The sequence below is a fragment of the Tursiops truncatus genome, chromosome 15, assembly GCF_011762595.2.
Source record: "Tursiops truncatus isolate mTurTru1 chromosome 15, mTurTru1.mat.Y, whole genome shotgun sequence".
In the NCBI taxonomy this organism is placed as follows: Eukaryota; Metazoa; Chordata; class Mammalia; order Artiodactyla; family Delphinidae; genus Tursiops; species Tursiops truncatus.
Genome location: NC_047048.1, coordinates 62,590,609 through 62,605,303, shown reverse-complemented (window position 1 = coordinate 62,605,303; position 14,695 = coordinate 62,590,609). Strand labels below are relative to the sequence as shown.

General features: G+C 41.4%; 1 protein-coding gene across 5 annotated transcripts in view; it reads left to right on the top strand.

Annotated features, from left to right (window-relative positions):
* TRPC4AP (transient receptor potential cation channel subfamily C member 4 associated protein) overlaps window positions 1-14,695 on the top strand; it is a 102,500-nt gene that overhangs the window by 14,088 nt on the left and 73,717 nt on the right. Inside the window, exon 1 of one of the 5 annotated variants that reach the window (XM_073792915.1) lies at window positions 9,773-9,975. The exons of 1 other annotated variant lie outside the window; for it this stretch is intronic. In XM_073792915.1, the coding sequence (XP_073649016.1) occupies window positions 9,808-9,975 (168 nt within the window). In that variant the 5' untranslated portion in view covers window positions 9,773-9,807. Of the gene's footprint in view, window positions 1-9,772; window positions 9,976-14,695 lie in introns of those variants that run through there. 3 more of the 5 variants (XM_073792916.1, XM_033839821.2, XM_033839820.2) reach the window with 3 other exon arrangements.

Genomic DNA, 14,695 nt, shown 5'->3' with positions numbered 1-14,695 from the left:
ATGTCTAGGCATAAAATTGTTCATTATATCCTCTTACAATCTTCTTCTTGTTCATTATATCCTGCTGAAGAATCTGAAATGATGTTCCTCCTTTCAATTTTTGACACTAATTCCTGGTTGGAATCTATTCTATTTTTTTCACAGAGTCTGTTCTAATTTGATTGATTGCTTTCTGGGATTGCAGCACAACAGTCAATGTGGGATTTCTTGTACTGCAGCTTAAAAAACAAACAAACAGAAAAATGATGGTCACGTAAGACGTAAATATTTGGGGAAGCTGGGTTACAGGTGTGTTTGTTCCCTTACAAACAGTAAGGGAACTGTTTGTACTATCCTTGCAACTCTTATGTAAATCTAAAGTTATTCCAAATTAGAAGTTTTCTTAATAAAGAACAGGAAAAAACGGTATTAATAATCCACTTATTCATCAAGCTCCACTCAGAAGGACTTTGGGCTGTTTGTAAGACTCGAATCCACCAGAGAATTCGAATTTGTTGTCTGTCAAGAGGTTCCCAAGAATTGTAATAAAGACTCAGAGGCAGTGGCTTTTACTCAGAATTTTCTTTCTTTTTAAAAGAGATTTTTTTGGATTCTTTCCAAAAGGATTTTTTAAAGGGGATAATTATACAAGTCAAGGAAATAAGGCTTTGAATATCTTTTGAACTATATGTGTGTTAAAAGGAGGGGAAAGTAATCTTGTTACTTTATCCTGCTCTTAGATGCAATCTATCTACGAAATTGAAAGAAACCATAAGAACTAAGTATTGAACAATACTAAAACGGTTTGTGAGCAAGGGTTAAGTTGTGAGAGTCTGACCAGAAATGCTTCCAGAGTTCTGAAAAGGGTAGGAGCTTAGTCTTAAAGAAAATGTGGGATTTGCAGGAGTTGGAGGCTCTCATCCTTAGCATGACAGGAGGTCTCTAAGGATCCCAGTCTGCCTGGAACGTGGAGGGGGATGTGGAAGAACAGTGGGAATCAGGATTGAATACTTAGGGGTAAACATGGATTGTGTAGAGCCTTAAAAATGCCAGTTTAAAGCCACTGAATTTTACATATTTTTGAACAAGAAAATTTATGTGATAAATATAATGTAATAATAATAGCTAATATTTTGTTAGTGTCTACTTTGTGCCAGGTCCTGTGTTATATCTATTATCTCATATAAAACTCAGAACAATCCATTGGGGTTGATGCTGCTATTTTCTCCATTTACACATAAGCAAATTGAGGCTTTAGAAAGTTAAGTAACTTGTTCAAGGTTATAATGCTTGTGTGGATTGGAATTGCTTATCTATCTATCTTCCTCCACTAGACTCTGGACCCTGGAAGGCACAAACCATGTTTATCTTATTCACAGATATATCTCCAGTTCCTAGGAGAGTGCCTGCACATAGTAAGTTTGCAATAAATATTTGGTGAGTGAATGAAATTTAATGACCATATGCCTTTATTTATAACTGCACGTATTCCATCTTGCTATGACAATTTGTTGGTTAGTTTATTAACTCCCTATTTTATGTCTCTTTGTTGAGATAACATGTATCTAACTTTTGACACAGTGTCTGGAACATACATAGTAGGTCTTTTTTAATGTTAATTTTCTTCCTTTCTTCCCTTTGCATTTCTACCATAATTTCTGATACATAGCAGGTGTTCCATGAACAGCCTTGAGATAACTAGTTTGAAGCCCAAGCCAAGAACCTTGTGGCAAAATTTGTGTGTGTGTGTGTGTGTGTGTGTGTGTGTGTGTGTGTGTGTGTATGCATCTTTTTGGGGAGAAGGGGTTTAAGCTTTCATCATAGAAGGGTCCTCAGCCCTTCAAAAAGTTAGGAAGTGCTGTTGTAGATTAAGGAGTGATTGGCTCTGGAAGTGAGGAAAGAATCTACATTGGTGGGGATTGGAGCAGAGATCTAGAGTGATTGTATTTTCTGAACTCAGATCAGGTGACAAAGTTGAACAAGTTCAAGTCTCACAGGGACCATTTAAAATTAGGATTGTCCCAGAAAATATCAAAAGGACACAGGAACTGGCTTGAAAGGACTACCACTGGTCAAATTTGGGACAATTTGAGCATTAAAAACAATAATGATGTTGGATATTAACCTGTTATTGGACATATTTGCGAATATCTTCTGCCATTCAGTAGGTTGTCTTTTCATTTTGTCCATGGTTTCCTTTGCTGTGCGAAAGCTTTTAAGTTTAATTAGGTTCCATTTGTTTATTTTTATTTGGTTTCCTTTGCTTTAGTAGACGGATCCAAAAAATTATTGCTGTGATTTATGTCAGAGTGTTCTGCCTATGTTTTCCTCTAGTAGTTTTATAGTATCTGGTTTTACATTTAAGTCTTTAATCTATTTTGAGTTTATTTTTATATATGGTGTTAGAGAATGTTCTAATTTCATTCTTTTACATGTAGCTATTCAGTTTTCCCAGTACCACTTATTGAAGATATTGTCTTTTCTCCATTGTATATTCTTGCCTTCTTTGTCATAGGTTACTTGACCGTATAAGTGTGGGTTTATTTATTTCTGGGCTCTCTATTCTGTCCCATTGATCTATGTCTCTGTTTTTGTGCCAGTACCATACTGTTTTGATTACTGTAGTTTTGTTGTATAGTCTGAAGTCAGAGAGCATGATTCCTCCAGCTCTGTTCTTCTTTCTCAAGATTGTTTTGGCTATTTGGGGTCTTTTGTGTTTCTATACAAATTTTAAAATTATTTTTTCTAGTTCTGTGAAAAGTGCCATTTTATTTTGATTGAGATTGCATTGAATCTGTAGATTGCCTTGGGTAGTATGGTCATTTTAACAATATTAATTCTTCCAGTCCAAGAACACAGTATATCTTTCCATCTGTGTGTGTTGTCTTCAGTTTCTTTCATCAGTGTCTTACATATAGTTTTCCGCATACAGGTCTTTTACTTCCTCTGGTAGGTTTATTCCTAGGTATTTTATTCTTTTTGATGTGATGGTTAATGGGATTGTTTCCTTAATTTCTCTTTCTGAAAAAATGAAAAGGCAACCTACTGAATGGGAGAAGATATTTGCAAATGACATGACTGATAAGGGGTTAATATCCAACATATATAAACAGCTCATACAACTCAACATCAAGAAAAAAAACAACTCAATTAAAAAATGGCCAGAGGAACTGAGTAGACATTTTTTCCAAAGAGGAAATGCAAATGGCTAAAAGACACATGAAAAGATGCTCAATATCACTCATCATAAGGGAAATGCAAATCAAAACCACAATGATATATCACCTCACACCAATCAGAATGGCTGTCATCAAAAGGAACCCAAATAACAAACGTTGGCATGGGACTTCCCTGGTGGCACAGTGGTTAATACTCCATGCTCCCAATGAAGGGGGCCCAGGTTCGATCCCTGGTCAGGGAACCAGATCCCACATCATGCTGCAACTAAGAGTTCACATGCTACAACTAAGGAGCCGGTGAGCCGCAACTAAGGAGCCCACCTGCCGCAACTAAGGCCCTGTGCAACCAAATAAATAAAAAAAACAAAAAACAGAAACAAATGTTATTGAGGATGTAGAGAAAAGGGAACTGTCATACACTGAAGAGACAGAAAAATGAAAGGGACTTTCATGAAAGACAGAAAAGATGAGGGGAGTCTTAGAGATTAAAAGACACTAAAGAGACATGGCATTCAAAAGCAATGAGTGATCCTTGATTGAATCCTGAATGTGCGGGGAAGACTCTGTGGGACATTTTGGGGGGCAATTGCAGAAAATTGAATGTAAGGTAATATTATATCAACACTGAATTTCTTGGGTGTGATGGTGTCATGGTTATTAGGAGTATGTCCTTGTTCTTGGGAGATAGATGCTGAAATATTGGGGTGTAGTATCATGATATCTGTAATTTACTTTCAAATGGTTTGGCAAAAATGTGATATATATGTATATATACACATGTAGATAGAGAAGAAATAGATAAAGCAATGTTAACAATTGGTGAGTTTAAGCAAGGATATATGAGTATTCATCGTATTATTCTTTCAACTTTTCTGTAGATTTGAAAATTTCCCCCCAAAAAGCTGAGGGAAAATAAAATATTGCAAATAAGGTGCTTGGCCAACGGTACATGCTGAAAGAAGGGTGGGTCTTACACAAGTGTATAAGCTCCATGAGAGCAGGGACTTTGTTTCTTTTATTTAGCACCTACAGTAGTGCCTGGCAGGTGAAATGGTACTCAACAAACCTTTTTGAAACAAATCCTTGAGAGATTGTACATTAGAAATGTAATGTGAAAGAATATAACAGTCGGAAATAACACCAAAGGACGATGCACGAACAGCTGTTTCTGTGGTCTGAATATAACTGTGCCAGTTGCTTTGATTAAAATGACTTTTCTATGATTCAAAAATATGATCTAAAAAATTGCCCCAGAAAATCCATCTGCCTAGTTGAGTTTGGTAACTCATTTACAAGAAGTGATACTCTCTGAGTAATATCAGCATGTTTCGTTAAGCCATTTGGGATTATTGTGGGGGAAGAAATTAGCCTATTAAGGAGCTTCAGTTTTTCTAACCCTGACCTAAATTGACATCAACTGGCCTCTTACTGGAGGGATGCTCTGCCCTCTGGTGGTGAAAGACACTCATCTGGTTTCTACAGAACGGGCCAGCAGAACAGAGATGAAGTGGAGAGTACCTTTGCCCAGAGGTTTCTGGAAACCTATCTCCTTATTTCCTAGTCAGTAGTGACCTTAGGACTGAACTTGATGTGATCATTTTTGACTCAGTGAATAGCCAGCTTTGGGGAATGCCTGGGCCAGGCTGGGCTGAGGAAGGTTCAAATTTAGGAATGTAAAGTGACATTTGTAGTTGGGTCAAAACTGAGGTGCGAAGACTTGTTCCTAGCATCATGAGTGCCAAGGGAAACCTGAAGGGCCATTTGAACTGTAAGGTTTGTCAGGATCCTGTCTCCTTGCTGTGACAAGGATGAGAGTATATTCCACCATATGCCTCAGGAAGAGCTCTGGGTGAAATCCTGGGGCTGTCCAGGGAAGGCTGGCTGCTTCACAGACAGCTGACCAATGTCCAGCTTTGTGGCCCTGGAATGGATTTTTTTTCCTTTCTTTTTTTAAAAAATTAATTAATTTATTTATTTTAGTTTTGTCTGTGTTGGGTCTTCGTTTCTGTGCAAGGGCTTTCTCTATTTGCAGCAAACGGGGGCCACTCTTCATCGCGGTGCGCGGGCCTCTCACTGTCGCGGCCTCTTTTGTTGCAGAGCACAGGCTCCAGACATGCAGGCTCAGTAGTTGTGGCTCACGGGCTCAGTTGCTCCGTGGCATGTGGGATCTTCCCAGACCAGAGCTCGAACCCGTGTCCCCTGCATTGGCAGACAGATTCTCAACCACTGCGCCACCAGGGAAGCCCCCTTTCTTTTTTCTTAATTTCTAACATTAAAAGAACTTTTTTTCCTCCCTGAGTGTAAAAATGATACATAGACTATGTAAAAAATTAAGAAAAATATTAATAAAGTAAAAATTACCTGAAGTCTGTCTACATTGTGATAACCACAGTTGACATTTTTGGTAACATTTCTTTCAGGTAATTCTGTGCATATAACCATATAGAGTATGAATGTCTAATTATACATGAATGGGGTCATAATATACCTCTTCCTTTATAACTTGCTTTATTTTTCTTTCAAGAGTGTGTGGTGAGCACCTTCCTATCCAGTTATAGATATGTACTTTTTTAAATTTATATTTTAAATTATTAAAGTTATCTACGCTTATAATAAAATGAAAGGAATGTTGTGGCCGCTCCCGTTGTGGAGCAAAGGCTCCGGACGCGCAGGCTCAACGGCCATGGCTCACGGGTCCAGCCGCTCCGTGGCATGTGGGATCTTCCCGGACCGGGGCACGAACCCGTGTCCCCTGCATGGGCAGGCGGACTCTCAACCACTGCGCCACCAGGGAAGCCCCATGAGCGCTTGTTTTAAACAATTTTTTTAAGATTGTTTCTTTCTTGATGTGGACCATTTTTAAAGTCTTTATTGAATTTGTTACAATATTGATTCTGTTTTATATTTTGTTTTTTTGGCGGCAAGGCATGTGGGATCTTAGCTCTTCGACCAGGAATCGAACCCATACCCCCTGCATTGGAAGGCGAAGTCTCAACCACTGGACCGCCAGGGAAGTCCCTCCATGAGCTTTTTTTTTTTTTTTTTTTTTTTTTTTGCGGTACGCGGGCCTCTCACTGTTGTGGCCTCTCCCGTCGCGGAGCACAGGCTCCGGACGCGCAGGCTCAGTGGCCATGGCTCACGGGCCCAGCTGCTCCGCGGCATGTGGAATCTTCCCCGACCGGGGCACGAACCAGTGTCCCCTGCATCAGCAGGCGGACTCTCAACCACTGCACCACCAGGGAAGGCCCTCTATGAGCTTTTTTAACTTAACTGTGTCATGAACATCTTCCCATGTCAGTGTGTGTGTGTGTGTGTGTGTCCTATTCGTTTCGGTGACTGTGCAATATTCTGCTGAGTAGATGAAACGTGGTTCGTTTAACTAGTCACCTATTGATGGCTATTCAGATTTTTCCAATATTTTGATATATAAATATCTCACTGAATATTTTAGTAATACATCTTGGTATACTTGTTTAGCTGTTGCTAAGACATAAATTCCTAGAAGCAGATCAAAGTATATGAATATTTAATTTTATTTGAAATCTTAGTATTTTATTTTGTAAACGATGATGTTCGATGGCTCAAATATTCCATTATATTGAAACACTAGATTTAACCATGATCCTACTTTATTGTTACATTTTTTTCTATTTTTGCTTTCACAAATAATACAGTAATAAGCATTTTTGCATTAAATCATCATCATATCAAATAATATCATTAGGGAGTAATTATCAAGTCAAAAAGTTTGGATTTCTTTATGATTAATTCATATTGCTAAAAAATTTCTTTGCAGAAAGATATATCAGTTTATGTTCTCACCATAAACATTCTACTATTAATAAAATCGAGGGTGGGCATTTTTTACACATTTACTGGCCATTTATTTAGCTTTTGTGAATTGCCTCTTCCTTTCTACCTATATTTCTATTGGGTTGTTTGGTTTTTTCCTTGATTTTTTTAAAAAGCATTGATTGATTTATTTATTTTGGCTGCACAGGGTCTTCGTTGCAGCATGCGGGATCTTTTTAGTTGCGGCATGTGGACTTCTTTGTTGTGGCATGCGGACTCTTAGTTGCCGCATGCATGCGGGGTCTAGTTCCCTGATCAGGAATCGAACCCGGGCCCCCTGCATTGGGAGCCCGGAGTCTTACCCGTTGGACCACCAGGAACCCTTTACCTTGATTTTTGTAGGTGTTCATGCATCTGTTCATTAATTTTTTGAACCAATAAACAAATATTTGACCACCTACCGTGTGTCAGCTGAATATTCTATGTGCTGGAGATAAATGCAGCAATGAACAAAGACCAAGATTATACTCCAGTCAGGGGGAGGGGTGCAAAAAGTAAACAACTATGTCATGTGGAGATAGTGCTATAGAAACAGACAAAGCAGGTAATAAGATGGTGAGTTTAAGGAGTGCTGTTTTTATATGGATAGTAGGGAAGATCTCTCCGTGAATAGAAACCTGGAGTTCATGAGGAAGCAAGCCATTCAGAGAGCTTCCTGGGGATGAGAACTTCAGGCAGAGGGTGCAGTAAGTCCTTCATACATCCTGGATATTGACTGTTTCCCAGAATATCACTTGCCTTTTATGGTTGTGCATAGTGTCTTGTACAGAAAATTTTAACATTGTTAAGGTCAAACTTGTCAATCTTTTCCTATCCATGACTTCTGGGTTTTATGATTGAGAAGAACTTTTCTATCCCCAAATCGTAAAAGTATTCCCATAGATTAACTTCTACTTTTTTTTTTTGGTAAATTTATTTATTTATTTTTGGCTGCGTTGGGTATTTGTTGCTATGCGTGCGGGCTTTCTCTAGTTGCGGTGAGCAGGGGCTACTCTTCTATGCAGTGCATGGGCTTTTCACTGCGGTAGCTTCTCTTGTTGTGGAGCACGCGCTCTAGGTTCGTAGGCCTCAGCACTTGTGGCACGTAGGCTCGGCAGTTGTGGCTCATGGGCTCCAGAGTGCAGGCTCAGTAGTTGTGGCGCACAGGCTCAGCTGCTCTGCGGCATGTGGAATCTTCCCAGACCAGGGCTCGAACCCGTGTCCCCTGCATTGGCAGGCAGATTCTTAACCACTGTGACACCAGGGAAGTTCCCACTTGTACTATTTTTATACTTTGGTTTTTAATATATCAGATAATTTACATATCATAAATGTATGAGGTATAATTTACATATCATAAAACTCACCCATTTTGAGTATACAATCTAATGATTTTTAGTCAACTTAAGGTTGTATAACTATTACCACAATCCAGCTTTAGAACTATACTTTGATTTTGTTATACATAGCTTTTAGTATGTCTGAGATTCCTTTTAACTTGGTGTAAAGTTTAAGACCTAACTTTTTTTTTCTTTGCCCATTGATTTGAAATGTCTCCCTTACCACATGCTAAACTTCCATGTACACCTGGACCTGATCCTGGTCTCCCTGTTCCAGGGGTCATAAATAGGGTTTTATTTGGCCCATGGAGTTTTTTAAATTGAGGGATTTCACATAAAAACCCAGACTTTTGGCCTTTCTGGAAAAACTAGACAATTCAGCAACAATTTGCAGGAGGCGAGTAGAGACCACTCCTTGTAGATGGGCATGGGGATGGTGACCACAATCACAGTTTGCCAGGAACAGTCCCTTTACACGCCTGCTGTCCCGTTGTAATTAATAGCATCCTTTCATTCTTAAAAGTTCTGGTTTGGGCAGTAAGTTATGGGTCACAATCTCCACCATTCCTTATTGCATCACACCCAGCATTCCTCTTTCATTTATGTTACAAGACCCCCTCCCAGGAAGAAAAAAGGAGAGGAGATGCCACGATCCGGGTACAGAAGTTTGCCAAAAAAATGATTACCTGGGCTCAGAGTAGAACAGAACATACTATCTCGTGGGGAGAAATCAGGACAAGAGTCCTCTGACAGAGAATATGATGTCACAATTTACCAATCCTTTTCCCTTCCATTATTCCATTTAACATCACAACAACCTACCCAGTTACACAAGTTACCCAGTTTGTTACTGTGCGTCTGTGTATGGATGTGCTGTCTTCCCTGTAACCAGCATTTCAAAACAGGGACCTAGTTACTCCGCTCTGCTCACCACTGTTTTCTCAGGGACCGTTCAGTGCTGGGCGCAGAGCTGGCCCCAAGGAACTATTTCCTGGCTGTTTAGGCTCCCAGGAACTACTGACTGAATGAACTAATGAGGAAATTGAGGCTCAGAGAGGTCCGTGGCGAGTCAGAGGCAGAAAGAAGCAGGCGGGAAATCAGACCAGACGGCCAGATTCCTGGTCTGGTATCCAAGATCTTTTCCTAGCCAGTTAGCTGTAACCTCCCCAAATAGGCAAGAAATGGGAGAATGCACACGCGAGGACCTGTCTTCGACCTCGGGGGACCTCACTGACATGCTGGACTGAGGGGCCAGAAGGACGAGTGGCGTAAGAAACGCCACATCGCTCTCTCGCACCTGCCCTCCTGAGAGCAAGACTACATTTCCCAGCAGTCCCCGCGGCGCGCACGGCCCCTTGCCACGCGGCTTGCGCCTCCGCCGTCGGCCTACTGGGGGCGCTGCGGCGACCCCTCCGCCGCCCCGTAGGAATCTCCGCGGCCCCGGGGCCGCTTGCTTCCTGTTTGTCGGACGAGGAGACATGGCGGCGGCGCCGGCGGCTGCTGGGTCTGGGGTCGGCCGAGGGCGACGGGCGGCGGCAACTGTGGCGGCTTGGGGCGGATGGGGCGGCCGGCCGCGGCCTGGTAACATTCTGCTGCAGCTGCGGCAGGGCCAGCTGACCGGCCGGGGCCTGGTCCGGGCCGTGCAGGTACGAAGCCGGCCCGGAGGGGCGGGGCGGGGTGGACCGGGCGGGAGCTGGCGGGGGGGCCGGGCAAGAGGCCTTTTCAGGCCGCCACTGTACGGGCCCGACCCTTCTTGGCTGGCCGCGGGGCCTCCCTGTGGGCTGTCGCGACGCTGTCAGCCGCGGCGGGGCAGTGGGCAGCGGCAGGCTAGAGGCTCCGGCTTAGGGGCCGAGCAGGGCTGGGCTGCATCGGGCATTGATGGCGTGTACGAGTCTTAGGCCCAGCTCCTAGATCCTCCCTTCCTTGCGCCACGTCTGCACGTCTGGGGGACCCTGGGCGAGTTTGCTGTAGCCTCTACGGGCCGCGAGTTTCTTCCCCGTGACTTGGGCGGTGGGTCATCACTGCAAACCCCAAACGGTTCCCAAGCCATCATAAATGTCATTCTCTCAGAGAGGCCTTTCCTCGACACAACCCTCCCTCTTCAAAAGTGGGTCCCTATTGTTATTCAGTTACAGCCCTGAATTCGTTCCGTCCACATTACTTTCTTAGTCTGTAATTACATATTTCTTTGTTGTCTGTCCTTTTTCTCGCGTGTGTCCCACGTTAGGCTGAGCTCCAGCGGGTGCAGGGACTGTATCTGGTTTGCCAGAGTAGAGCGTCATGGTAAAGAGCTAGGGCTCTGGAGTCAGGCCTGGATTCAGAACCCAGCTCTCTCTTGCTTGGGCAAGTTACGTTTCTGTGCCTGTTTCCTGATTTGTGTAAAAGCGTTAAATGCATTTCTGGTGCACAGTAAAAAGCTGAAGAATAATCAGTTAATATTAATGCTATACTTGGTATTTGGCTTAAATAGTGCCCAATATATGATTAGCATTTTTTTTTTTTTGAATGAATGAAGGACACTGCTTTAGGGTAAAGCGGGATGAATAAACCTAGGCTGCTCGCTGCTCTACTCCCCCCGCCCCCATGTTCCCAGAACTTACGTTGCAAACACACCTGTAAAGCATTGGTTTAATTTAAGGATAGCTTTTGCGTAAAGAAACTTTTTAAGTAAATACAGGAATAGTAATAAAGTGATTGGTGGGAGTGGAGTGGGAATTGGGTAGATGAGGGAGAGCGTGAGAGTGAGACTTTTCACAGTATAACTTTATATATGAACTTAATTTTGAACCACTTCAATATTACTCATATGGTTAAAAGGACAGAATATAAGATAAAGACCAGGTGGTCTGTGTTTGTAGAGGGTTACAGATGAAGAAGCAGTTCTGGGTGAACAGTATTTTCCTGAACATCAGTTAACCATAGATGAGCAACTTTTTTCCCTTTGCATTCTTCTTTGTCTGCCTTAAGATTCTGGAAATACTTGCTCTATCCTTTAACCCAAAGACCCTTACTGAGCTGGGTATGTAGGAATGGGCAGAAAGGGAACTAACTCACCTTTACTGAGCACATATTTTGGATCAAGCATTGTGCAAGGTATACAGTGTCTTTATTTAATTCTCAATCTTTTGAACCAAGTGTCGGGACTCATCTCAACACAGATGAAGAAACTGAGGCTCAGAAAAATTAGGTAATTTGCTCCTAAGCACTCATCTTGATAATCCTCTATGTTCTGAGGGCAATAGGGAGCCACGGAAGTTAACTTAATGAATGGGGAAATTTAGTACACTTAATTTGTTTCCAGTGCTGGATGACTTGAAATGGGAGGAGACTGAAGAAGCTCACCAGATAGAAGGTGCTGGAATGTTCTTGAGCCTGATCTAGTCTGGTTATTGTGGTAATCAGTAGTTGTATACAGACAGGAATGGGAGCTATTTCAGAGGTTGAGATGGATGTACCTTCCCAAAACTATAGTGAAGATAAAGTGGGGACCTTCATCTTTCAGATGTGTCCTTTCTTAGTCACTTTCTTTGATCTCTTCCTTGCTACACCCCCACGTTGCAGAATAAATTATATCCTCACAAGTATTTCCATAGCACAGTAAGCATATCCATTATGGCATGTGGTATACTTGGAAAGACCAGATTAAAATTTTTTTTCTTTATGTTGTAAACACATAAAATTTACCTTCTTAATCATTTTTAAGTGTGCAGTCAGTAGTGTCAAGTATTCACATTGTTGTGAAACAGATCTCCAGAATTTTTTCATCTCGCAAATCTGAAACAACCCATTAAACAACTACTTTTTTCCCCTCCCCCAGCCCCTGGTAACCACCATTCTACTACTTTCTGTTTCCATGAATTTGATTACTTTAGATACGTCATATAAGTGGAATCATACATTGTCTTTTTGTGCCTGGCTTATTTCACTTAGCATAATATCCTCAAGGTTCATCCATGTTATAGCATGTAACAGGATTTCCTTGGAAAAGACCAGATTTTGAAGTAAGATGGACCTGGATTGAATCCTAGTTCTGTCACTTATAACTAGGTTATATTATTTAACCTCTCTGAACCTCAGTTTCATTATTTCTAAAATGGCTGTAGTAACATCTACCTCATAGGGCTGTTAGGAGGAGTGAAATAACATATCTAAAAAGCTTGGCCAGTGTGTGGCACATAGTAAATGTTCAGTAAATAGTTGCCATCAGCTCATAGCCATCAGAGTGGGCTTCCTGAGAGACTGTGTCTTATTTTTCTTTGTGTCTGCAGAGCCTGAAACAGCGCCAGTCACTTGATCTTCAGGACTCAGGAAATTGTTTGACTTGAAATACTGTATGTGAGGGCTCTGTCCTCCTCTTCCTCAGTCCTGTCTCTTTGTATATCCCAAACAGTCCCATGGCTTTAAGGAGTTCTGGAGTCAGATTACCTAGGTTTGAGTTCCAGCTCTGGTACATACTTGCTGTGTGTCTTTGGACAAGTAGCTTAATCTCTTTGTGCCTCAGTTTCTTCTTCTTTTTTTTTTTTTTTTTCTTTTTGTGGTACGCGGGCCTCTCACTGTTGTGGCCTCTCCTGTTGCGGAGCACAGGCTCCGGACGCGCAGGCTCAGCGGCCATGGCTCACGGGCCCAGCCGCTCCGTGGCATGTGGGATCCTCCCGAACCGGGGCACGAACCCGCGTCCCCTGCATCGGCAGGCAGACTCCCAACCACTGCGCCACCAGGGAAGCCCTCTTCATTTTTAAAATAGAGATAATGATGGGACCTAACCTGCTAAAGCTGTGGTAAGGACCAAGAGCGTTTATACATAAAGCACTTAAAATGGTGTCTAAAATATAGTAAGCATGCTATAAAGATTAGCAACTATCGTTTTTAGCAAAACTATATTCTGATAGATCCTAAATCTGTTATTTCCATCCTGGTTTCTCTCTTTAGCTCCAGTTGGATATATCCAGATACTTTCTCAGGATCTCCACCTAGGCGTCTAATAGTCACCTCGAACTTAATATGGCAAATACAATTCCTAATTCCTCTTCCACCAAACCTGATCTTCCTCAAGTCCCAAACAGAACTTGAGAGAAGCCTGGGAGAAGACCCCAGGCCACATGATTTAGAATGGGCCTTGTCCTACTTGGATTTTAATGTTCCTTATTTTCATCTCTCCCTTTCAGTTTGACCTCTATCAAGGTAATAAAATATGCTGGTATGATGCTTTAGCATTTACAGAGCCTGTTCACATTTATCAGCACATTTGATCCCTAAAGCAAATCAGATCTTATAATCCCTTACTTAAAACCCTCCAATGGCATCCCATTGCAGTTGGAATCAAATCCAGATTCCTTTCCAGGGGTGCACAAGACTCTGCACAATCAGTAGGAATTGAGGGAAAGGGATAGACTAGGCAAAGCAACTCACACAGGTCATGACCTACCGCACCTAGAGATACTACTTCAGTTTGGCAATCTGGTGAGAGGCTAGGTTTTGGCATCCTGTTTTTGTTTTGTTTTGTTTTGTTTTGTTTTGTTTTGTTTTGTTTGCGGCATGTGGGATCTTCCCGGACCAGGGCACGAACCTGCGTCCCCTGCATCGACAGGCGGACTCCAACCACTGCGCCACCAGGGAAGCCCCTGGCATCCTGTTTTGTTTCCCAAATTTCCGGTCATTGCGTCCTTCGTGATTTTTGGCATATCTAAATTCTACTTGAGTGTTACTTCATATATATTTTTTTAGATTGACTCCTCTTTTTTTTTTTTTTTAATTTCAGTTGGCACAATTGTTTTAACCTTGTTCTGAGCATTAGCATTTGAAACCTAGCGGTTCAAGTCAAATACAGTCTCTTTGCCTGTCAAGGATAATTTGATATCGAAAACCCTGTAGATAGGATAAATTCTCATTAATTAAAAATATGAATAATATTTAAACAGTTTTTGTATTCGCAAACCATAAAATTCATTCTTTTATTAAAACAAATCCCATTAAAGTAGACACAAGCATTCATTGGTTAATGTTTGTTATCAGAATAATATAAGTGTATTTAATCTTCATTAATTAAAGGTATTTAATCTTCATTAATTATTCTTTAAGAAGGGTATTTACTTGCACTTAATGCATTTTGAGGCATTAGATATCTTAGGACTAAACAAGTAAGATACACATTTTATGTTTATGGAATTCAGCCTTTAATTATTTAAAAAGAAAAGCAGTAAAGACAAAAATAAGTCAATGAAAACTGTAAATGTCTGGAAGTGTCACATTCACTAAACAGGTTGACAGCTTAGGCAGCATGATGTAAGAGATTATCACTCCTGTAAACTGTTAAACCACAAGTATTCCGAGAGAAGAAACCCATACAACATCTGCCAAAAATTCAAC